The 26,975-nt window shown below is 37.7% G+C and overlaps 1 protein-coding gene across 1 annotated transcript; it reads right to left on the bottom strand.

Moving 5' to 3' along the window:
* Positions 1-12,039: 12,039 nt before the first annotated feature.
* On the bottom strand, positions 12,040-18,441 carry LOC143577985 (uncharacterized). The gene is made up of 12 exons (XM_077061681.1): positions 18,197-18,441; positions 16,861-17,297; positions 16,689-16,778; positions 16,359-16,598; positions 16,038-16,259; positions 14,103-14,412; positions 13,446-13,705; positions 13,258-13,376; positions 13,117-13,178; positions 12,956-13,044; positions 12,773-12,866; positions 12,040-12,709 (listed from the first exon to the last, which is right to left on the bottom strand). The coding sequence occupies exons 1-11, from the start codon at positions 18,318-18,320 to the stop codon at positions 12,774-12,776; spliced, it is 2,046 nt and encodes a 681-aa protein (XP_076917796.1). The 5' UTR covers positions 18,321-18,441; the 3' UTR covers positions 12,040-12,709; position 12,773.
* Between the last annotated feature and the right edge of the window lie 8,534 nt (positions 18,442-26,975).

Raw genomic sequence — 26,975 nt, forward strand, 5'->3', positions numbered from 1 at the left:
TGTTAACTAGAGTTTACCCGACACGTTTCGCTAGGGTAGGTTGGTAGTAGTTGAGCGATATTAAAACTTAAGCACAGTCGGTTCCACTTTGAGGCGGTAAGTCAACGCAAATTCGTTCAGTTTTGAATACATACGCCACGGTATCGAAACTAAAACATAAAAATAAGACAAAAACAATATAAAAACTGAAGTTGGCCAACGGGGTAACGTCGGTCAGTAAAACCCGGACGTTGATAAACAACCAGGTGTTGTCGATCTCGGGCGTTAAGGCGATGAGTATGCGCAAATTTGGTCGGTCTCCATCACGTTCGTTACGGTACCGAGACTAATACAAAAAAATAAAAGCAAAAACAAAACTGACATTCAATCGGTTTTCGTTACATTCGTTACGGTATCGAAAATAAAACAATATGCGGTGATCTGCACAAATTTGGTCAGTTTCACTTAACACAACCATCTGGCTCACACCAAAGTTAAAATTAAAAAACAACCACTCTCACATATACTAAAATATAAATAACACGCTTCACACATTGTTGAAAGACAACCACTATCACATAAAACAAAAAAAAAACACACAAAAGTTAAAATTAAAAAACAACCACTCTCACATATACTGAAATATAAATAACACGCTTCACACATTGTTAAAAGACAACCACTATCACATATAACAAAAAAAAACACACAATGTTTGAACAACCCAAGATTCGAAGTCTGGTCCCAAACTGGTTCACACATTTACCCTCATCAACACAACCATCAAGCCAACACTTACATTTATGTTGAAGGACTAAACCATTATTACATATACAAAAACAAAAATAACATATTTTACGACACCAAAGTTTTCAATTATATTAAATTATTAGTACACACCAATTAGCAATTTGAAGAATTATTAGTATGACAACGCACATTAGGGTGGGGGTTCATATTTTCATTTGATCATTTCATTCATCCTTCCAACTCTCTTCCGCATGAGAACCTAAACCGATTTTCTTTCCATCTCAACAGTTGTATCTCAAAATCATGCAAGTACACATCATTTCATCATATTCATCCCAAAATCATTTCAAATTATTATAAACAAATTACAAAGAAACAAACATACAAGTAGTATTTAATTGAATAAAGTATGACAGGGAGAAAGTGAGAAAAGAGCAAGCTTAAGTTTTCTGTTATTCTATAGGATAGCGAGGCTACTCAAAATGAGGCATCCGGCTTTGAAAACCTTCGATTTCTTATAGCATAACAATATAGGGAAAACAGATAAAAAAATAATAAAATAATAATAATGTTGAACTACCGGTATCTTTTAGTAAGTAATATGTAGATCTACGAATACTGGTAATAGTAGAAGAAAGGAGAAGAAAATTTTTTTGTAAAAGGGATGTAACCTAAATCAATGTTTATACCTCTTCCTAAAAATCACAACCTAAAAATCCTAAACCGGCAATATGGAACACTTAGAAAAAAAATTCCAACAAAGATGAGACAATCCTAAAAGTGACCCTATGATTCATTAACCTTTATCCTACAACTTGCATTGATCATGTCCTTAAAAAGGTGTATACATAAATTCTACCAAATTTAATCATTAATTGTCGGTTTGGGTCTGTCAAAGAGGTGGATACTTCTGTTGTGAGTGTTTCCACGCCTCTTATGGGTAGCGTCATATGTGTTCTCTTCACATGGCCAAACCATCACAATCTCTCCTTGCATATTTAAAAAAATAAATATGTATAGCCCATAGTTCTTTCATAGAAACTTCATTATGGGCAATTTGGCCTTCAGTTGGTACTTAAGTATACTGTTCATCATTGGAACCACTAAATTTTGTAAGATATTCAGTTTTAGGCTTATTTTTGCGTAAAACTTTGCTCTTAATTGCCACTTGTCAAATCTCTAGAATCTTAGTTGGTCATGTAGGCCCTAGAGACAGGATCAAACAACGTGTTCTTGGATCAATCTCAACTACAAGTTAGCGGAATTCACTAGTAGGTAACCAAGATCTCGGATCTTGTGGGTGTTTGTTATTTCCGATAAAGGAGAGAGAGTGTGGAAAGAGTTGATAGATGGATAAGATAAGTTTTTCAAAAGGTTGTGTGTAGCATGTCCATGCTTCACCTTTTATAGGTGAAGCCATGCCATACTATCTTTCCATTATAGCGGCCCAATGGGCTCAAAGTATATGGTCTCGGCCCTAAACGTTATTACAACTAAATTAGAAGGCTAACATAATACATTGTGAATACATCGAAATAATACAAATGACTACAATAAAAAATAGGGTCTGACAATCTCTTCAGTCTGTCTTGTGCGCTAGATCCTCATCTTCTAGCAGATCTTCTGTGACTCGACGGACGAAATTGTTGAAATTTTCGATGATCTGCTTAACATCACCTTGAATCAAAGATGGCAATCAGAGGACTCTTGTGTAGCTTCATGAGGTCAATATTGTCAAACCGCATCAACATGTGTCTATCGAAGAAGAACCAGAAGGATGTACAACCCATGCTTCCATGACACTGGATAACAACTTCAGTTTGGTTGTCAAAGTGCCATGACTTGAAAGCCTTCAGTGTGTCTGGTTTGAAGGGTCCACCGATAAACACTTTAGGTCCATCCTTTGGCATTGGATATCTCAATACCAATTTCTTCTCGCCAATGAGAGGATTAATCTCAATAGGATGCCTACGATTTTCTCCATTGTTGATCTCCAAATCCGGGTCCCGTCTTTTGATTGTTTTTTAGCGTAATGGGCGAACCAACCGTGTAGTCCCTTTTCAGTGGAACAATCACCAACTGCTCTTTTAAAAAAGTTCATGACGAGTTCTGAAAGAGTCTTCATCTTAGAGTGATTTCGGTAGGTGAGCGATCCGTTTTCGCTTTAATCATTCAGCTCTGGCTGTTGTTGCACCACTGAGTATACATGATGACAGATTCATCATGATGGGCGTTAATTGGGCATTGTGTACTGCAGTATGCATTGATGCAATGCCATGCCTTATTCTTCTTGTTGGGCACAAAAGTAGTAGCCTTAGCTGAAAGAGCAACAATTGTAACAGTCTCTTGATCCGGATCCCCGCCCTGACGAGCTAGTGTGTCAGGATTTGGTGAGTAGTTTATTCCTTCATCACTAAGAACTGGACACATGGAACCTGCAGATTGATCAACATTAAAAATAGACCTGAATTTGTCATCTACATCAGCATCCATATCCCTTGTTTTCCTAGTAGGATCAGCAGTTGATGGATCCTAGCGTGGCATATCATCGTGTGAAGCGATCTGATCACCTGCTCCACTACCACCACCATTATTTCCATCATTATTATCATCCGAGTCATCATCATAACTGTCCCTCAGATCATCTTCGTCGTCTTCATCAGACTTATCCTCTTCGCCATTACCTTCAACAACTGTTTCTCCAACAACCGGAGTAACTGCATGAGCACCTCTTGTACCACCAATATCGACACTAACAATTATGCCAACCACAGTTGAGTCACCACCAGTAACGACAACTCCAGCTCCACTTCCGCCTACTCCAGTAGCACCAACACCACTTGCACTAACAGCAGCATCAACCATAACATATTGAGCTTTCTTCCTCCTTTCTCTATCATCGGGATTCACCCAACTCTCGAATACATTGTCTAGCCGAGCCTCAAGATTCTCAATGTCTTGATCTAACATCTTGCAAATTTCAAAGGCAGCAAGGTTTTTGCCGGCTAGATCTTCGTTTCTCTTGATTTGAGCCTCGTTCAGACGACTCTACTCCTCCAACCTTGCCCTTAAGGCATCAATCTTTTCCCTTATCTCAACATTTTCACCTATAAAGGTTGCAATATTCCTAAAAGAACCTTGATCAGATTACAATAAGGCAATCTGAGATTCCAATTGTTCACTCTTAAGCATCAAGCTATCAATCTCAGTCTCCAACTCAATCCTTAGACCCGTTGCAAGATTGGAGGAGAACTGCAAGTCACTCTCAAGATAAGAGATCCTTGATTCAAGCCTCAAAACTTCATCATGATGTTGAGCACTTGTTAGTGATTGATCATTTAAAGTGGTTTGTTGACCATCAACCCGTTTCTGGAGATCTCAATCATTCTCCTTTGAGTAACAATGAGAGCTCTATCAGCCTCTTGTTCAGTCTCCAATCAGGCAACCCTATCAACTAGCACTACCTTCTCCTTTTCAATCTCCACAACGTTCTTCTTTTGATCCTTCACAAACTCAAGTGACATATTTTTCCCGATCAGCCCGCTTGGCATTAGCTTCCTCCAGTACTTGAAACCTATCGAGTATAGGATCTATGTATACTGGAGCCTTCTCGAATCTACGACTGGACGAAGGGATAGATGAAATAGCTGGGGATTTGGTGGTTGTGGGAGGTGTGGTTGAAGGGGTAGGTTGGGTTGTGGTTTGAGAAAGCATGGTTATGGTTTGGTTAATGTTGTTAGGGCAAAAGGTAAGGATAGGGCTAAGGTAGATATTTGAGTTTTTGATTGGGTTGAGGTGGGAATGGATATGGTTTGGGTACTTGGTGAGGATGTGAAGGTGGAGGTCTAGACAGATGTGTCTATAAGTGGTGAAGTGAAGGTTGAGGTGAAGGTTGGTGAGGCTAAGGGTGAGGTTTGTTGTTTAGAGAGAGAGAGAGATCTTGAAGGAAAATCGATGGTCTCGTCAAAGAAGACCGTTGATTTTGTTGATTCCAGGCCATGCTTCTCTTATCTTTTTCCCTCGTATTTCTAAGAATGGATACATATACCAACGGGTGGCTAGAGGGATATGAGAAGCCGCCAATGGCGTGATGGTGACTAATAGGCCATTGTAGTTTCATGGAAGGGTGTAACCGTCTCATATCCATTAGCCAAAGAGTTGCAGATCCGTGGAAAAACGAATATGGTGTTGGTCGCAAGCAGCATCGCAAGGGTATTAGAGCATTAGCAACGGGCTTCAAAGCCCGAGGTCTAACTCGATATGGCACTTACAGGCTCTACTTTAATGGACTAACTTGCGTTGTGGGAGTAAAGTCTAGTTCCAAAGTTTGCAGTGTCGGACGAAGGTTAGTCCCCTCCGACGGATATTATAATAAAAGAATAAAAACAATTAAACTTTTTAAAAGTTAACGACTAAACCATCTTCATCGGCCTACTCCGACTATTTGAAAACGAGTTAATGCCATAATTTTGGTCCCGGTGTGTTTTTGGTGTGTTAATACATGTGGTACTGCAACAAAATCGTGTGATTACCCGAAGAAACACTAGTTCAACCCTAGGAAGGTTAACCTAATATCTCAGTTAGTGGTTATGTTCAATATGATCTCCACGAGTAAGAACCGACTCAAACTGCAAAACAGAACACCGTGAACTCGTTACGAGAAAAGGGAATAGGGGTCTTCTCATAACCACCCTCTAGCGTGTCAATCAGTATGAGTATGGAGAAAGTAATCGTAAGAATGAGAGAGTGATGATCCTTAAAGCGTTGGTCCAAGTGTGGTATTTATAGCCGGTGAGGTCGAGAAGGGTTGGTCGAGCTGTCACTATCAGTGGAACCTTTTATTCTTTTAGGGGTGCACATACGAGGTTTTTGATTGGTCATGACAGCTAGCAGATATAGACGTTAGTCACTTGGAGGTACAATGTTGGTAGCCCGTGATTGGCCCGTCGTGCAGTTCCAGTTCCTTGTGTCGTGGTTGTCATCATCAAGTAATCATAGATGGTGATTAGTTCTTGGATTAGCCGTTATGAATTGTATCTCCTTTGTGGGTAATAAGCCTTTCTACTCGCGGGTTTCTTATAATATGATAAGGATCCTTCCGCAAGTTTGTCTCAAGACCTTTGAGTGGTTTACTTGGTTTCGCGGATGGATCTAGGATTGCTAGTAAGTTGATAAGGCTAGATCCGCGGGTGTTACGTGAGCTTATTATAATCCAAGGGTGCCTTTGGGACCTTATCTCTTCATTACCTTTTTTCATTATATAGAAGTCGATCCTACTAGTACAGAAACACAAGTCACTTTGATTAGCAAAGTGGTGGCTTGAAGAAATATGGCTGCAATAATATCAGGGTTCTAGGGTTATGAAAGCAACTAAAATTTTGAATTTTATTTTTATTTTTATTTTGGTCCATATACATCTTATTTTTATTTCTAGATTTCTATTTGTTTAAAAATTATATATATTCTAATAATATTTAAATATATAAAAAAATATTAATAAATTTGTTATAAGAGTTATTTGTTAATTATAAAACTTATTGTTGGAGATAGAGTAAGTGATGATGTAGCGATAATGACAATTGAAGAACCTAAATTGCTTTAAAAAAATATCAACCACTAGAAAAAAACTGATGGCCACTTCCCAAAACAATGGATACTATAAAAGCATGTGTATTTGATAGAGCTCCTATGAGCTCTTATGGGGTGTTATGCGACATGTGACGTCACGTCATTATAGGGCTTTATGATTAGAATTGGGTGTAGTGGATGGAACCTCTTACAATCACTACCTCATCATTATTTTTTTTCATTTTTATTTAAAATAATGCAAATAACATTCCACTAAATAAAACAAAGAAACAAAATTACATTAAATACAATCATAAAAAATAAAACTTCAAAATTATAAAAGACAAGGGTGCCATGAGATGGGAAGCGTCCCACTACACATGGTCTAATACATGCACATGAAAAGTTGAGCCATAAAGAAATCTGAAATCTGAAGGTTCTTTTTTGACCTAACTACAAAGAGGCGGATTTCTAATAGGAAAGATACAAACTAGAACTTCTAAAGCAAAAGAGAATAGAAATGACTAGTCTTATAATATAGTTGAACCAAAACACCTATTTTTTTTTTCGAGTGATCGTGTGATCACTTTTTGTTCTCATTCATTCAAGATATTATATGCAAGATATTATAACCTATTACGAAATCTAATTAGTTAAAATGAAAGTAAAAGTTTTATAAGATTACTGTTCGCTCTAAAATTGAAAATAGATTCGATAAAAAAATTGTAATAATTTTCTAATTTGATTCCATAATGATTCGAAAAGAGTTTTGCTTTAAAACGAAATTACACGACCTAATTCTTATTAGTTGAATTGAAAAATGATCCAAGAATGCATTCGCTGATTGGTGAAATCAAAGGACATTACTAGAATGCTACTGCGGGTACATGCGAAGACATGATGAAAAGAGCTATATTTGCCAGAGAATTGGGAGTTCCTATCGTAATGCATGACTACCTAACAGGGGGATTCACTGCAAATACTAGCTTGGCTCATTATTGCCGAGATAATGGCCTACTTCTTCACATCCACCGTGCAATGCATGCAGTTATTGATAAACAGAAGAATCACGGTATGCACTTCCGTGTACTAGCTAAAGCGTTACGTATGTCTGGTGGAGATCACATTCATTCCGGTACCGTAGTAGGTAAACTTGAAGGGGAAAGAGACATCACTTTGGGGTTTGTTGATTTACTACGTGATGATTTTATTGAAAAAGATAGAAGTCGCGGTATTTTTTTCACCCAAGATTGGGTCTCTCTACCAGGTGTTCTGCCTGTAGCTTCGGGAGGTATTCACGTTTGGCATATGCCTGCTTTGACCGAGATATTTGGGGATGATTCCGTACTACAGTTCGGTGGAGGAACTTTAGGGCACCCTTGGGGAAATGCACCTGGTGCTGTAGCTAATCGAGTAGCTCTAGAAGCATGTGTACAAGCTCGTAATGAAGGAGGCCAAAATGTAATATGCGTTTATGTAGCTATTGGTCAAAAAGCATCTTCTGTGGCTCAGGTAGTTACTACTTTCCAGGAAAGGGGCGCGATGGAATATACTATTGTGGTAGCCGAAACGGCGGATTCCCCTGCTACATTACAATACCTCGCTCCTTATACAGGAGCAGCTCTGGCTGAATATTTTATGTACCGTGAATGACACACTTTAATCATTTATGATGATCTCTCTAAACAAGCGCAAGCTTATCGTCAAATGTCTCTTCTATTACGAAGACCGCCTGGGCGCGAGACTTATCCAGGGGATGTTTTTTATTTACATTCACGCCTTTTGGAAAGAGCTGCTAAATTAAGTTCTCTTTTAGGTGAAGGAAGTATGACCGCTTTACCAATAGTTGAAACCCAATCGGGAGACGTTTCGGCTTATATTCCTACTAATGTCATTTCGATTACTGATGGACAAATATTCTTATCTGCCGACCTATTCAATGCTGGAATCCGAGCTTCGAGAAATCGTTATGTTGTCCTACTATGTTATTTTTGTTATTTTTTACATTGGTAAATGTTTCAACTTTTTAAACTAAACTTGAGCTGACGTTGAATTCTATTCAAGATTACCACATCAAGCATTGGAGTCGCTTGACTTTCTTACATCCAAACCCATATCAATATTGGCTCGGCTTGTTTACAGTCATACTAAATATCAATCGTTTAAAATATCCAAAGACATATTGTCCAGTTATCATCCAAGGAAAGAAATTCGGTCTTCAACTTCTATATCTGATCCGAATAATTCTTTTTTGTCAACATAGGTATCAACTTACCAAAATCATGTTTGCTAACCATGACCCACGATTAGAGATGTTCAAAACGGTTTGGGACTAGGAACCGGAACCGGTTCCTAACCGGTTCCTTTATTCAAAACCCCATTTTAAACCGGTTCCAGGCTCGAACCGGATAGGGAACCGAACCGGTTCTCCCACCCTCGGACCCCTAACCTATCTAACCGGTTCTTACCGGTTCCTAAACCGGTTCCTGTACTGTAACCGGTTCCAACCGGTTCCAACCGGTTACAGTGTAAATTTTTTTTTTTTTTCGTTTTTTGTTTGCGATTTGGATTCTAAACTACGATTCGTATTTGTATAACATGAAAAATAAAAAAACAATTAACATAAAATTCATTTTATTTACTTTAAGAAGTTTAAAAAAAAAGGTTACATGTTTTAAAATCTTCAAAAACAAACTAACAAAACATTAAACTTATAAATATAAAGTTGTGACATATTATTTCTAGAAAAGCCTTCTTGTTCGTCGTAATTATTGAGCGGCGACTTCTTCCTCGGAATTACTTGTAGAAATGCCTTCTTGTTCGTCATGCACTCGAACATCAAGTGGTGTTTCATCTTCGAGAGTGGTTACGTGTTGAATACGATCGATTGAGTCCAAGTGATCCTTTAAGCAAATGCACATCTCCACCGACTCCGAATATAGTCTTGTTCTTCTCACCGATATTACCCTGCCACTAAGAGAAAAAGCGGATTCCGAAGCTACCGTAGAAGCTTGGACGGTTAGTAAATCACGGGCCATGGTGGCAAGAATCGGAAACTCGGTTTCCTTTACCTTCCACCAAGCCAAAACATCAAAAGTGTCATATTCCTCTTCGGATAAACCGGTAGAGTAATCATTTGCAGTATACCTTCCTAGTTCGCTTGAAGGGGTGTTACCCCTTTGTTTTTTAGCCGTTGCGTTGCGAACGGTGTGCATAAGGCTAATCATGGGATCTCGTACTCTAGTAGCACTTGAACTTGATGAAGACCCCCCCGGCATAGGCATGTGTATGTTTGACCCATATTTATTTAAATAAAAGTCATACATAAATTTAAAATTCAAGTTAAAATAATTTTTTGCCTCTGTTGAAAAGTTTGGGTCAACTTCATGCATATCTAAGGCTGAAAAAATTTCGTCTATCACACATTCAACCCCCGAAACATTTAACATTGGGTTTAAAGCGGCGGCGCAAGTAAAAACCGGTGGCAATTCAAGAAAGTATTTTTTTAATTTAAACTTCATTGGTAATATGATGTTTAAAAACATTGGACTTTTATTTTCAAATTCTTTAAGATTGTTAACCATTAAAAATAACTCCGAAAGAACCAAGGGACTTGTCGGATAATACGTTCCCGATAGTTTCGTAGTTGATGTTTTAAAAACTTCAAGAAAAGTCGATAAGTCATTGATAATTTCCCATTTCTCATTTGAAAAGGGGATTACCAAATCATTCTCGGCAAGACTAGAATGAAACATTTGTAAAGTTTCTCTTTGTTCCAAAGCACTTTGAAACATTATGCAAGTGGAATTCCATCGATGAGGTACATCCCAATTAGCTCCCAAAGCTTTTCTTCCCGTATCTTTACAAAATTTTCTATATTCCATTTGTCTTTTTTTACTTTTCTTAAAAACTTCATGTATCATTAGTCTAAAATCGTTTATAACCGATTTAACCTCATCCGAAGCAAGTCCGTCTTGCACGATCAAATTAATGATATGTGCAACACACCTTGAGTGAAAAAATACACCATTGCAAATCGGCGTATATTTTAATTTTAATTTATCAACCGCCGATGTATTATTCGACGCGTTATCAAATGCCATTGAAAATATTTTATTTTCTAGTTTATAAGTTTTTATAACATAATCTAAAATTTCAAACAAATTATCTCCCGTATGTGGATACTCAAAGAGTTCGAAAGCAATGGTGCGTTTCATCATTTCCCACGATGACGGGTCTACCCAATGAGCGGTGACACAAAGATAAGATTCGGGTAGACCATGTGGAGCCGACCAAACATCACTAGTTAAGTTTATTCCCGTATTTATATTTTCAAAATATGCAATTAGTACCTCTTTGGCCTTCTTCCACAATTTTAAACAATAACGTTTAAGAGTATGACGACTTACGTGAGTGTATTGTGGTTGAAGCGTATCTCGAATCATGGCGGTTAAGCGAGGGTTGTCGAAGTGGCTAAACGGCAAAGCTTCTTGAATCACAAACTTCGCCATACGATCTTGAACTCGATCAATTTGGTATGTAAATATTCCGCCTTTACTATCCATTTGCGTTTGTTGCGAATCGACGTTCTTTTTCAACGCCTTGCAATACGGTTTTTCGATGTGTTTCTTCAAATTTGAATTCGAAAGTGGGTTTAAATAAACCCCACAAAACTTGCACCGAGCCTTCAATGAATGGTCACTCAATTCAACCAAATCCCAATTGTACCAAATCTCTTGATTACGACTATGAGGTACAATACGAACGAAACTTGGTTCGGCGTTGGAACTTTGACCAACCGATGATTGTGAGGCAGCCATAACAACAAATATGAATATAGAAGAAGAGAAAACAAGAGATTAGAGAACTCAAAACGTTGTAATAGCGTTTTTTTGTATTTTTTTGCGTTCGGGTTCGCGTTTTGAGTGTTGTGACGAACCCATGACACCAAATACCTATTTATACTAGTAGTGGGGTGCTTGGGGGAGCCAAAAAAACGGCTATTTTTGACACCAACGGTCAAAAAACGGCCAAAAAAACGATTTCCAACGGCTATACTCGATCCAACGGCTAGAACCGGTTAGGAACCGGTTCCGGTTCGGTTCCGGTTCCTACCCGCCCCCACTCAGAAATGCAAGAACCGGTCACGGATCATCGGGTTGAATCAGATAGGGTCCGGTTCCTACAAAAAACGGGTAGGAACCGGTTCGGTTCCGGTTCGGGTCCACCGGTTAGGTTCCAGGAACCGGTTTATTTGATCATCTCTACCCACGATGTTAACCGATCAAGTTCAATTAGATATAACCAAAAAGCTTTGAGGCTCTCTCTTTATCAAATATAAACGCAATGATCGAGCCATAAAAACAATATTCGCATGGCCAAGAGCACGTCTTCGCTCGAATTTGAAAGATGACAAAAAAATGTTTTATAAAGATTCTAAAAGGTCATGATAAATTAGGATTTGGAAATTTAGGGTTTAAGCCTGATGTTTACATCTACACGTCAGACAGGCATATAACTCCAATTTTGAAGATCTCAAAGATGAGAAATTTAGGGTTTAAGCCTGATATTTACATCTACATGTCAAACGAGCATATAACTCAAACTTTGAAGATCTCGAAAATGAGCTTGGAGATCCCATTGTCTGAAATACAGGTCAGAATCTGATCTAACTCAATGAAATAAGTCAAACTTTGACCCATAAATGTCAACAACTTAGATTCAATTCATTAATCCACGTTAAGCGGGTACTCACCGTCCATAAAGTCGGCCGAACATGTTCATAAAATCAACCTGTGGGTTACTTTATCCAAATCCACCTCACACTAAAAAACCCTGAACTCATTTACCAATCAACACAACAAGATAGACCCGAGCAAGTCGAGTTGTCTTAATTTAACCCAAACCCGTATACCATGCAAACAGAACCCTCAAAGCTTATACGAAAGAAAAGATGACCAACGATCATGCCAATCATCATATCAGACTATAAAGACAACATTGGTCGTGACGTTTGTCGAATAGTTGACAACATTAACCTCGTTGACAACTATGTTAAAACCGCCATCTCCGATGGAATAAAATCCTTCAGAATCAACCAGGTTTATGATTCTGCATGATCCGTCTTTTTCGGCCGATCGTGTTATAAAAATCTCAAAAATCTAGAATTCATGGTATAAATCCACTAAAAAGTGACCAACACAACCTGTATGTTATGATCCATGATTTCTTATTTAAAATCTCAATAACAAAACGGCATCTAGCAATCCACAGTAAATATTATAAGGATCATATCGGCACCACAAATTCATACAAAATGAGTCTTATTGAAGTAAACTTGAAAAATCCACTTATACAACCCACAACACCATCTCGGTCAGATTCAAGCCTCTAAATCATCCGGGTTACCAACCTGATTGTATAATATTATTTACCTATGTAAGGTAACGCTTATAATTATTTTTTGGAAGCTCACCTCAGTAGTACGAGTCCGATACCCTTCCACCCGCATAACCGCCATCTGTCGCACGATGGTTAGAGTAGCCAGGTGAGTATGACCCTTCACGCATCTGAGAAACATTCAGATAATGTTAATAATATTGTTATTATATAATTAAATAAAAGAAGAAAAAAAAAGGTACAAGAAAATGAAATATACTTCTGATCGTGACGGCATGTAGTCGCGTGACTCACGTTCTCGTCCATATCTAGAATACATCTCTTCTGGATCGTCATTGGCAATATCGACTGATAAATGTAGAGAATTGAGAAACAAAATAGCAACTTTAATAAAGATTATAGACCAAAATAATATTATACCTCTTCTGTAGCTTACACTTGAGTGCCCAGCAGAACCCTGATTACGGGACCCACGTGTGAGCCTGATAATAAATTACATTAATAATAAATACAAATCTATGTAATTAGAAAATTTATTGAACGTTTCCAAATGCGCAGTACCTTGTAGGTTCGCTTCCATAAATTCTGTCATTGTACGCCAAATCCGAATTATTGTCATAATCAAAACCTGCCCTTGACTGCCTCCGAGATGATTCCGTATAACGAGGATGGTGTTCCTCCTAGGTTTACAAATATTTAATGCGTCATTATTACAAAAAGAATATTATTGAAATAAGTAACTGACTTACGATTGAGGAGTAAGGACGTTTAATGCTGGACGATGAGCCAAAATTACGGCTACCTCCATCATTGTATCTTGATGGGCGGTCAACATACATGTACCTACTGTCGTCGTCGTCATCATAAACCCTCCGACCATGAACACGAGAAACATTTCTAGAAGTATCTTCGACGTAACTAGCATCACGTGAAGAGTAAGAATCTCTATAAACCGGCCACTCGTCATTTTGCCTCGAATACTGTGTTCTGAAACCGCTCCTTTCATAAACTGAATAAGCAAAACATGAATATAAATATTTATTATAAAGATGCCAATTTGAACCTGTTTATTTATAAAACTGGCTATGAATTATCTTAACATGTCAATGCATAATACCCCCAATATTGTTTTTATTATATTTAAACTGATTATTATTATTATTATTATTACTATTATTACTATTATTATTATGTTGTTGTAAAATCTTGTAACCTATGGCACATTTTTACATGTTTCTTAACCTGCCGGGCCAAGCCAATTTTGAGCAAGCGTTTTTCAATCTTCTTTTGAACAACCCTAGTAAGCATATGTGACACTAAGTAATTATAAAATGGCTAGAAACTTGAACGAATATTTAGGATCAAAAGTCAAAACGACCCAACCAGCAAGTTTGACTACTGCATACCTGGAGATCTTCGCCTTAAGGATCTGTCTGTAGAACTATAAGTTCTTTTACGATCAGACGCCGAGACATCATAATCCCGGTTGTCTCTAGAATCATACGACCTTCTGCGGCCCGAATCATACGGGCTACGGTCCCGCATGCTTCTTCTATCCCTATCTGAGAGCCTATGGCTATCCATACGGTTTGAACTCAGTTCCCAAGAACTCCTGTAACCACGATGACTCTCGACTCCAACTGTGTAACCGCCAAGCGCATATTTAGCAGATTTACCCCTCTGGCGTGGCCTAGATAGCCTTGCTCGCACTTTCACCTGTAAAAAGATAATATTATGAGTTCATAGAAATAAAATAGTATACCAGTATGCATTGAACAGTATATTTGATGGACTTCTCAAATTAGAAATTAAATCTACAAAAATGTTGCTTTATCTCTATAAGAACGGCGCGTTCCGAGGTGTGAAGTGGGAGAGAAGGGATGTCATAATTGGGGTTTTGAATAAGACGACCTTTTTATTTTTCATTTTTTTTTTTCATATTGAAAAAGTATGAAGAACGGGAGGTGTGAAGTTTTTTATCATCCTGGCGTCGAGCTATTTTTCCGCAGGACCTCCCCTACAGTATCGTCACCGCAGTAGAGTTTAACCACCAAGTTCGGGATGGGTTGGTGTGGTTCCTCTACGCCTAGGACACCAGAATATCGAACCATGAACGAAATACAAATTTTTGGCTGCTACTTAGTATCGGCAATAGGTCTGAAAAAGTATCTAAAAATAAAAACTTTAGATATCTGTACCCTGTCGAAGTAAGGAACCATGGCATATATGTTTGGAATAGATTCCATTTTGAGAGAATTGAATAAGCACTATCTCGTTTAAAAGTTCTATACATCTGCCCCCACGGTGTCGGGGGTTCGAATCCCTCCTCGCCCACAACCGGCCCAAAAGGGAAGGGCCTTTCTCTCCCTATCGGTCGAACTTTTCCATCCTCTCCCGTTGGGAAAGGGGATCGATTACCTTTCTTAGTTAGGATAAAGTCACTGTCATCGCTCTCTCCTTGATTCGCTCAGAAATCGTACCTAGCCTCTCGTCCATAACCTAGCCCGAAGCTCTCAAGCGACTGATTTCACACAAGTAGTAGGACCTTCTTTTATAGTGGAGTTAGAATAGGCTCTAGAATAGTCGAATGAATGGCCAGTCTCGCTCTCCACCCTGGATAAAGGTCTATGAGGTGTGGGATATTGAATACAAACTACCAAGATCACATACAACAATATATCTTAAGGACTTCTCAAATTAGAAATTAATTCTACAAAATTGCTTATACTGAATAAAAACTCAAATTAAAATTCCATATATTTTGATTTAAATACGCTTTTAGTCCCTGTAGTTTAACCCAAACATCATTCTAGTCCATTAGTTTAAATTTGACATTTTTTAATCCAATACTTTTATTTTCGTATCAGTTAAAATCCAACCCACTAACCACATCCAAAATTTCTGTTAACTTTTTATTAAAAAACCAAACATCCTGGATTATTTGTGTTAATTAATCAAAATAATAAAGCTTTGGGGCCCACTTATAACAAAATATATTAATACCAATAGGTACAATCTATTAAGCAGAATTAACCAGAATAAGAATAATATAACAATACGAGCAATACTAATAGTAATAATAACAAAAATGTACAAACCTCTGATACGAAAACCCAAACTTAACTCAATTTGAAATATGTTACAACATAATCTGAATATTTGAATACACGATTTAAGAGCTATTATGTACTAAAAATGGACTTTGGGACTTTTTCATCCCTTATGACTCATTACCCTTGAAACTAATTTATTTATTTGGCCTGTTTGAGGTCAAACATAACCCAAAAAAAACGACATAATAAAACAAAATTTAAGATAATTCAGACAAACCGAACGTTCACCTTTTTGTTTCTGAAAACAAGCTCGGAATCATTAATACCATCAACACAAGACACCGCAGATTCATGTGTGCTAAACGTTATAAATCCAAAATCATCACGTTTAGCAGCCGGCATATTTCTAGCCAGTTCAACCTTCTCGATTTTCCCAAACTGCTTTAAATGTTCTTTTATAATATCCTCTTCCCAAGAAGGAGGCAAACCATCAACAAACACGGTTCGCACCTACATTTTCCAAATATGTAATAATATATTAATATGTTACCATATTTAAGTCAATTTAATTACAAAATGAAGATATTAGCTATAAAGAGCAACATATACTTGTGCCATTATCTCATCATCGGGTTCAATAAAGGTGTCGGCAAAAGCAACCCTAGCCGTTCGATCAGTTCCAAATATTACGTCTCGTTTCTGCAAACGTCTACAAGCTTCCAACGCATCGGCTCTTGTTGGGAAATCTAGAAACGCAAATCCTCTATTCATGCCTACGGTTTTAGCATCTTCAACTAAAGTCAACTCTTCAAACTTATCTATACCGTAACGCACTAACTTTTCCTTTAACTGAAAATTTAAAAAAAAATAATATCATTTATCATAACTTACGTGCAAAAAAGATAACGCAATTGAATATTGAAAGAAGTTGAAACATACCATATCTTTTGACCATGTTTTGCAGATATTACCAACAAACAATGTATCACTATCTTGACTTGGAGCGACTCCACATTGCTTTCCATTAATCTGAAAATTGTTAATTGACTTGGTTACTACCGGCGAAGTGAAAAAGTTATCCCTGAAATTATATAAAATAAAAGACTATTACCATAGGATGTTTGAAATCATTTAGAGCACGTCTTGCTTGCTCGACGGTAGCAAACCGTATGAATGCAAAACCTTTGTTTTTGTTTGTCATAGGATTCATCAAAAGCCTAACTTCAGTAATATCACCAATTTCACTAAAAACTTCTCTAAGATCTACTTCAGTTGTATCGCGATCTAAACCACCAACAAATACTTCTAATTCTTTCTTCTTTTGTCTCTCTCTAACTACATTATGTCTCTCTTTCCTGTAACCATCTTGATCAAATCCATGTTCATCATACAAATTATCATCACTTAATTCATGTTCTTCGAGTTTCCGTTCATCATGCTCGTTCATATATTCTCTCTCAAACCGTTCATCTTCATAAGACGGATTCTTATACTCAATCTCCTCCCTCTCATGTGTTTCCGACGCGAATTCGCCATCTTCCTTTTTGTCTGATAAATCAAACACAACAAAAGTATTTTTATATAAAATTAACATGTTTTCCTTTTCAAAAATATTGAATTTCATATATACAACATATTTTCTTGCAAGTATAACCATGAAAATCACCATATTTATGGATTCAAAAACAACAAAATTACATTCAAGAAACATGTTTCCCTTTTTAAAATATTGAATTTCATGTATCCAACATATTTTCTTACTATCTTTTTATTAGATTCAAAAACAACAAAATTACATTCAAGAAACATGTTTTCCTTTTTAAAAATATTAAATTTCATGTGTGCATCATAAATTTGTTGTATGAAAAACACCGTCTTTTTCAATTCAAGAAACTCAAAACTGCAAACCAATTTAAAATCTTGAAAAGAACCCATCTTTTGAAAAGCAAGAATCACCCACAAAAAGACTTCCTTTTAAAAGAACAAAAATCACCCACTCGACGAAATAAAATCTTTTATGCAATCATTAAAATCAAATCAAATATCCGGTCAAATTTTACCTAAAAAACTGAAACATGAAAACTGAACATTCAATCCCCAAAAAAACCCTAAATTCAAAAAACCCTAATCGATTTTTAACCAAATTCCACATCCATCATCCAATTTCATTACTAGGGTTTAAAAAACCCCTAAATTCAAACAATTTGAAGCAAATTGAAAAAAAAAAAAAAAACCTAATCGAATTCGAAGCAAATCCCAAAACCCACATCCAATTTCATCATCGCAACTTCAATTTGATCAGATTCATTACTAGGGTTTAAAAAAACCCAAAATTCAAAGAATTGGAAACAAATTCAAAAAACCCACATCCAATTTCATCAACTTAACTTGACTTTGAGCAGAATGAAATCAATACAGAATTAGGGTTGATTGAATACAAATTGTACCAGTAGGAGATAGATAATGAGTATCAGAGTCTTCGACTCGATGAAGAAGACGTTTCTTGAAAGGGGTCATCGAAGGTGGGTTTGGGTCTTGCGGCGGAGACTGTTGCGGCAGTTGTTGTTGCATTAATAATAATAATATTATTATTGGATTGAATTCATCAATGATTTGGGGATTTATTTCAACACTGTTTCGTTAAACGTCGTCGTGAAGACAAAACTTGTCGACAAACATGCTAATATTAGTGGGGACTTTTAGGGTCAATGGTTATCCAAGTTGGGCTTTTTGTGAACACACTTTTTTAAGGGCTTAAAGACTTTATTTACATAAATGGAATTTCAAGACATGCAAATTAAAATGATAAAAAGAAAAAAAATGTCTGGAATTTTTTTGGGGTATTTGAAGTACATTTTGATGGAGCTATGGTAACTACAACATTATACGTGGTAATACTAATGGCACACAGTGTGGAATAGAGATAAGATAAGGAGTGGTAAAGCTTGGATTAAGACGTTGGGAAGACCGGACTTAAAATGTATACAAAATTTCATAAAAGATGGGGGGCGGACTCAAATTTTCGGCCGAAAACGGCTAAATTTACAATACGTCTAAAAAATTTCAAACGAAAATAGATAAATGTACAATACTACGCAAAAAAAATAGGGGGACGGGGCCACCCTGGCCCTAACTAACCTTCTCCCCTGGAGATAAGTACTATACCCATACCTATACTCAAAAGTACTCGTACATAAAATCTGTAAATCTGGTTACCCGTACCCAAATTTTATGGTACGAGTACGGGTACTTTAGGTACGATACCCGCTTTGGTACCACTTTTTTCTTTTTTGAAAAAATCTTCAGTAAACTTGGTATCAATATCGGTACGGTATCGACAATCAATTAAATATGATACAAAACCCTAACCGTAATATCATAACCAAAACATAATACCAAAACTAAAACTGAAACAAATCAACCATAATATAAAATTCATGCATGGTGGCTGTTACTAGTTATTAATTGAAAGAAGAAGAAGAGAAATGAACTAGGTTTTAATTGATTTGATTAGAACTGTTACTAATTAATACATTTGACTATCGATAGTTTTGAAAAGCCTACTTGTAGCTTTTAGAATATCCCAATAAAAACACCATTAGAGTTATGAGTTTTGAAAATCTTAATAAAAATCCTTACATATTTCTAACGGGTACGAGTATTCCGAAAGTATCCGTACCTAAAATCAAAATCAGTATATCTATGTACTCATACCCGTATCTAGTAAACTGGTATGGGTACTGGTACGGGTACGTGTATTTGGGATAAAAATTTCATCCCTAGTGTGGAACCCCTAGGGTACCTAAAATACACTAAGCTTCGACCAATCATGTACTTTTACCACATTTTTACCCTGACTTTCCTGGATTACTGTGACACATCAGCGAACTACCCTAAAAAATTTTAATTGTTAATAATTTAAACACAATAAAATTAAAACTTTCATTTAAAATTAAAAATTACGTAAATAAAACTAAAAAAAATAAAAATCACAAGGAAAATCGTACTTTTCTGCTATCTCACGTTTACGCTTAAAATTAATTCCATTAGCGGGGCGTACAAACCGTTGTATGACTCCCTATAAGCTTTCATGTCGTTGTCAAACTCTTGTTGCGCCACCGATGCCTGTTGCTCCTCAATTAAGCACAAAGTGTCTTCTCCTTGTTTCCTTTTCATTTATGTGGCCTGTTTTTGTTGTTTGCACCTCAATGATGTGTAGGAATCAAGTGTGTCAACGAAACTACTTTTGCTTGACGCATCGGATTTTTAATTTCTTTTTCGGGTTAATCTTGAAGGTGCTGGATCATCATTGAGGTCCGGCATATGAGCACTAAAATCCTTGTCGGGTGTGGAGCTTGGGGTGTAGTTTCCAGCATCCGATGATCGTCTTCTTTTGTCTGAGTGAGTATCGAACAATTCACCTACCAATGGGGCTTGAAGCCATGGAGAATGCTTTCTCATAACCTCCCATGCTTCGAGGTGTTGAAAACCACCCTTATATATTTATATTTTCATTTTGAATTCCTTCAAAGCATTTTGCATCACTTGAAGATCGTTACACCCACTATTTCTCACACGATCCTATATAGTTAAAAAAAGAATAAAACGATAGTAATAAACAAATAAACATAACTAGTATACTAAAAAAATGTTTAGTGCCTGTTGCCAGAATCTGCTAAAATACGTAACATTTGTAAGCATTGGAGTCCACTTTGAATTGAGTCGATGAACGGTTCGTTCACTTTCGCTCACGAGTTGGTTGAAATGTTCAAGGATTCTACCCCAAAAAGTATCGCTTTTTGTTGGTTCTGACCTTTTTGTCTTCAGAAATATGAACTCATGCTTTAGCCAAAACCACCTCTTGATCGAATGTCCATGGTGCACTCGTCATCCAACCTTGGAATTTTTTTTTGTTTGTATGGTTGTTCCTCTTGAGTTTCTTGAACCTCCATTTCATTATCCTCCTCCTCCTCATCATCATCAACTAAGTTATATTTTTGAAATTCAGGTTGATAGTATGCTTGCATCTCCGGGACTTCTTCATCATCCTCGCTATAATCTTGGCTTCTCATTGAAAACGAATCAAACATCATCTCATCCTCTATAGAGTAGTGGAATTGTCCGGGTGAAATTAGAGAAGGAGATGTCATGAACATTGATGGTGGGCTATAAAACATAGGCTGGTATCAGCTCCTACCGAACTAGATCTGACACCTCTACCAACAACTGTACTGGCTTGTCTACCTCTAGAATTGTTCGGATCCATTGGGTATGGAGTGCGTAAAAATTAGGTAGAAAGTGTATGTATTTTGTGTTATATTTATTGATTGTATAGAGTGTATTGACAGAATTGGTATTAAGTAGGAAAATGGGTGTATTTAACTTGAATCTATTAGAAAAGGGGGGGCTATTTTTTTTGGATCGTCGGGTGATACCACTTTTTGCAAGGACCCGATGGCGAAAAAAGATGGGTTGGCGGCGGTGTACCCCGCAGGGAGTACCACCCCTTGGCCGGTAGCCGACCTCCACACCCTCCACCCTAAGTGGTGTCAACGATGTGGGGAAAGGATGATTGATGCAATGATGGAGGCAGATATTTTGGTGGTCATTTTGTTTGTGTCGACGTTACAATAGTTGTCATGATGACAATGGTGATGGGAGGAGACAAGGCCAAACTAGAGGCTTGTGTTAGTGGTTGTGTCATCGACATATATGGTAGTTGTCAATTGGTCATTGCGAAGCTAGTGGAGGAGGTAGAGGTCTTAGATGTAGTGGTGTGCTATGGTGGTGGTGGTAAAGTCGTCGGTGGTGGACTGAAAACCAAGAACATCGTATTCCATGATTCCGTCTTGGTAGGTGTGACAAGCTATTTTAGCGTTTTATAAGTTTATATTATTACTAACTTACCTTTAAAGTATACTCTCATTAACATTACCTCAGTTTAGTTCTACTAACGTGTTGTATTATTGGTAAACAATCATGCTCACTTATATGTGTTGGGAGTTTTAAGTGTGTGAATGAAGGATGTGGTGGAAGTGGTAAATGTTTGTCCCACATCGGATTGGAAACAAATTAATGAATGGTTTATAAGATAGATCCCTTACACCCATTTGAATTCTTTATACAAGTCCTACGCGCGCGCAGGGGGGGTGCACATTTGGGTTTCTTGACTAGAAATTCATCGAACTCGTGCGTGCACGCACGTCCCGCGGACACAAATGCAACTCCGAAAACCCGAGCCCGCGTGAGACGATTTTTTGAATTTGTTTTTGAAATTCAAAACTGGTCAAGTCAATTACAATTAATAATCATTATGATAATGATTATGAATTTCAGTTTTATGATGTGCACTAATGGCCATTATTTGATATTATTATTATTGAATGGTCATTAACAATATTGATTATTAAGTGTAATTGTATGGCTATATAAGCAGGACCAGTCTTCATTTGTAGACACACCAAAAATCAAACACACTTCTTCTTCTACCTCTCTACAACAATATTATTTCGTTTTCGTTTCAGGAAAGTGTCCGAATCCAGCAAAGCACCGATTCTGTTTCGAACCGGAGTACCCTGGGAACAGACCGTGAATCTGTTTAAGGGAATTGTGTTAAACACAAGCTCGGTTTACTGCTACGTTTCGAACCAGAGTATCCTGGGAACACACCGTGAATCTTATGAGTTGCACTAGACCCGACTTAGCATATGCTGCGAGCAAGCTAAGTAGATACACAAGCAACCCAAGTTCAATCATTGGAACTGTGTGATTTGGTTGCTTCGGTACCTAAGATACACTAGAGAATACGGGTTACATTATAACAGATATCCAACAGTTGTCGAAGGACATTGTGATGCAAATTGGATATCTGACACGAATGATTCTAGAGCAACAACTGGGTATGTATTCACACTTGGAGGTGCTGCTATATCGTGGAAATCGTCTAAACAAACGGTTATAGCTAGATCCACGATGGAATCAGAATTCATCGCCCTAGATAAAGTGGGCGAAGAGGCATAATGGTTACGTCAATTTGTTGAGGATATGCCAAGATGGCCTAAGCCGGCATCGGCCATCTGTATACATTGTGATAGCCAATCGGCAATTGGCAGAGCTCATAGCACAATGTATAATGGTAAGAATATACATATTAGAAGTAGACATAATACGGTATGACAACTAATATCTACTGGAATTATCACTGTTGACTACGTGAAGCCAAAGGATAATATTGCGGATCCGCTAACAAAAGGCCTAAGTAGAGAGTTAGTTCAGAAGTCATCCATGGGAATGGGACTGAAGCCCTTGAAAAATTAAAGTTCATGCGAAGGAAACCTAACTCAACAGACTTGAGATCCCAAGAATTGAGTTCAATAGGAAAACCTAATTGTATGAATTAGTGCGGTCACTATGGGGGGGTGGGGGGATAACCCTACAATTTTAAGAGGGAGTTTACCATGTAGCAAGGTAACCTTCCTAGTCCATTCCTAAAAGTGACAAGTGTGAAGCTAAGCATATGGCTTTTAATGATTCGACCAAGGTAGTCATACATGGTGAATCACTTATGTGAGAGAGAAGTGGGGTCGCTTCGAAGAGGTTGTTGGGCACAACACTTAATAGCTCTTGCAGAACCAGGCGCATGTTCATGACCATAACGAACATAACTATGAGGACTTGACTTTGTCAGGGAGAGCCTTGTGTGAAGTGTATTGTTGTCTACACAAACGGCAGACGAGTTCAAAGACATCACTGTCTACTCAAAGCCAGTGGGCTAAGTATGCTTCATAAGCAAAGGTTCAAAAGATAACACCTACTTATTGTATGCAAGATTCAACTGCTGAAATCTAATCGGAATAATATTGTTGTTTCGACCTCCATTCATGTGGGGGATTGTTGGAAGTTTTAAGTGTGTGAATGAAGGAAGTGGTGGAAGTGGTAAATGTTTGTCTCACATCAGATTGGGAACAAATTAATGGATGGTTTATAAGGTAGAGCCCTTACACCCATTTGAATTCTTTATGACATGTTTTACCACAAGTCCTACGCGCGCACAGGGGGGTGCAAATTTGGGTTTCTAGACTAGAAATTCATCGAACTCGTGCGTGCCCGCATGTCCCGCGGACACGAATGCAACTCCGAAAACCCGAACCCGCGTGAGACGATTTTTTGAATTTGTTTTTGAAATTCAAAACTGGTCTAATCAATTACAATTAATAATCATTATGAGAATGATTATGAATTTCAGTTTTATGATCTGCACTAATGGACATTATTTGATATTATTATTATTTAATGGTCATTAACAATATTGATTATTGAGTGTAATTGTATGGCTATATAAACAGGACCAGTCTTCATTTGTAGACACACCAAAAATCAAACACACTTCTTATTCTACCTCTCTACAGCAATATAATTTCGTTTTCGTTTCAGGCAAGTGTTCGAGTCCGGCAGAGCACCGATTTTGTTTCGAACCGGAGTATCCTGGGAACAGACCGTGAATCTGTTTAAGGGAATTGTGTTAAACACAAGCCCGATTTACTGCTACGTTTATTTTCGTTTAATTTTCTGGATATTATAATACAAGATTTTCAACAAACTTAAACAGATTACTTATTATTATTCTTGTATTTTTCGTTTCATAATGGAATCCCAGCCCATGAGTGCTGCCGTTTCTGCCATCGTGACTACCGTTGTTGCTGTCACAAACGGTTTGGTCGCTCCGCTGCCTGTTGCTATCACGTCTCATGCTGAGAAACCGAAAAAGTTCACCGGTGTGAATTTCAAACAGTGGCAACAAAAGATGTTCTTTAATTTGACCACTTTGAACCTTGCCAGGTTCTTGACTGAAACTGTTCCCCAAGTTGATGAAGGGGCAACGGATGTGCTGTCGGTGAGCGCGGTTCACGCTTGGAATCATTTGGATTTCTTGTGCCGGAACTATGTCTTGAATGGCATGGTTGATGCACTTTATAACGTGTAGTGTAAGGCCAAGACTGCTAAAGAATTATGGGATTCGTTGGACTGCAAATACAAAACCGAAGATGCCGGTACTAAGAAATTCGTGGTGGCTAAGTTCTTGGACTTAAAAATGATAGACTCAAAAACTGTTATGAGTCAAGTCCAAGATTTGCAAGTTATTCTTCATGATATTCATGCGGAAGGGATGTCTCTTAGTGAGACATTCCAAGTTGCTTGTATTATTAAAAAGCTACCACCAAGTTGGGTCGATTTCAAGAACTATCTCAAGCATAAGCGAAAGGAGATGACCATTGAAGATCTTGTTGTTCGTCTTCGTATTGAAGAAGATAACAAAATTTCACTAAAAAGAATTGACGGTCCTGGAACAACAAAGGCCAATGTTGTTGAACATGGCCAATCTTCAAAGGGTAAAAATGGTGGAAAGAAAAATCATGGAAAAGGCTTCAACCTTGGTCCTAAGGGGGGAGTTGGGAAGAAAAAGATGTTCCAAGGAACTTGCTATAATTGTTGAAAGCAAGGTCATAAGGCCAATGAGTGCAAGCTTTCAAAGAAAGAAAATGCTCGACAAGTTAACATGGTTCGTGAGGTTGAGAACCTTGTTGCGGTGGTCACGGACCTCTCGATTATAGTCACCGAAGTTAACTTGGTTGGGCAAAATAACAAAGATTGGTGGGTCGATACGAGGGCTACCCGTCATGTGTGTTTTGACAAAAGTCTCTTTAGCACTTTCAAAGAGGTGACTAATGGAGAAAAGGTGTTTATGGGAAACTCCGCTACGGCCGAAGTCAAAGGTGAGGGGAATGTGGTTTTGAAGATGACTTCGGGAAAGGAACTTATTTGTCAAATGTGTTGTATGTTCCCGAAATTCATAAGAATCTTGTGTCGGGGCGGCAGTTGAAAAAGTTTGGGTTCAAAATGGTGATTGAGTCTGATAAGGTCGTGTTGACCAAAAATGGTGTGTATGTTGGTAAGGGCTATGCCCTTAATGGTATGTTCAAGTTGAATGTAACCGTGTTTAACAAAATGAATGACAATGCTACTAGTTCTGCTTATATGCTTGAGTCTTCTAATGTTTGGCATGGTAGACTAGGTCATGTTAAATTTAATTCTATTCGATGTTTGATTAAACTTAATTGCATACCAACATTCGATATCGACTCAAATAATAAATGTGAAACTTGCGTCGAAGCAAAACAAACGAGATTGTCATTCAAAAAGATTGAACGATTTACCGAACCCCTCGAGATGATTCACACCGATGTGTGTAATCTAAAAGCAATTCCTACTCGTGGTGGGAACAAGTACTTCATCACGTTCATTGATGATAGTACAAGATACTGCTATGTTTACTTACTTAAAAGTAAGGACGAGGCTATTGATAAGTTTATCTTATTTAAAGCCGAAGTTGAGAATCAACTAAATCAAAAAATTAAAAAAGTAAGGAGTGACCGAGGAGGTGAATATGTTTCACCTTTTATTGACTTGTGTGAAAAAGAAGGAATCATACATGAAGTCACGCCTCCTTACTCCCCTCAATCAAATGGCATAGCGGAATGTAAGAACCGAACCTTGAAAGAAATGATGAATGACATGATGATAAGTTCTGGGGTAAGCCCGGACATGTGGGGGGAAGCAATCTTATCGGCTAATTATATCTTAAACATGATACCGAATAAGAAGAAAGATCTAACTCCATATGAGTTATGGATGAGAATTAAACCACCATATAAATACTTGCGAGTGTGGGGTGCCTAGCCAAGGTAGTGGTGACTCCACCAAAACGCCTACTAATAGGACCCAAAACCGTGGATTGTGTATTTATAGGATATACCCTTCCCGGTGGTGCATATCGATTTCTTGTGCATGATTCCAAGAATCCCGGAATAAACAATGGCACCATAATAGAATCAAAGGATGCATCATGGTTTGAATATAAGTTCCCATGTTTGGATAAAGGAAAACCGAGCTAAAAAAGACCGGTTGAGGAAAGTATTCAAAACGAGAGTACTGGAGATGAACCTCGGGAACAATCTGAGACATAGGAGGTTTAAATCAGAAAAAGTAAACGACAAAGGACTGAAAAATCCTTAGGCCCTAATTTCCTTACCTGCATGGTAGAAGACGAACCTCAAACGTATCAACAAGCGGTGAACTCTACTGAAGGACCTCAGTGGAGGGAGGCCATCAAATGTGAGATATATTCTATCTTACAAAATCATACGTGGGAACTAGTGGATCTTCCTC

The sequence above is a fragment of the Bidens hawaiensis genome, unplaced genomic scaffold (assembly GCF_021521415.1).
Source record: "Bidens hawaiensis isolate Kalapana, Puna unplaced genomic scaffold, B.hawaiensis_p1.1 tig00028985_1, whole genome shotgun sequence".
NCBI lineage: Eukaryota > Viridiplantae > Streptophyta > Magnoliopsida > Asterales > Asteraceae > Bidens > Bidens hawaiensis.

Bases quoted from the DNA above. Each gene is read 5' to 3' on its own strand.
- LOC143577985 (XM_077061681.1), bottom strand. From the start codon at position 18,320: ATGCAACAACAACTGCCGCAACAGTCTCCGCCGCAAGACCCAAACCCA. The intron at 16,599-16,688 runs GTATGTTTCAAC...TTAAATTTTCAG, and splicing joins AAACATGGTCAAAAGATATG to TTAAAGGAAAAGTTAGTGCG. The intron at 12,867-12,955 runs GTATATTTCATT...AATGTTTCTCAG, and splicing joins ACATGCCGTCACGATCAGAA to ATGCGTGAAGGGTCATACTC.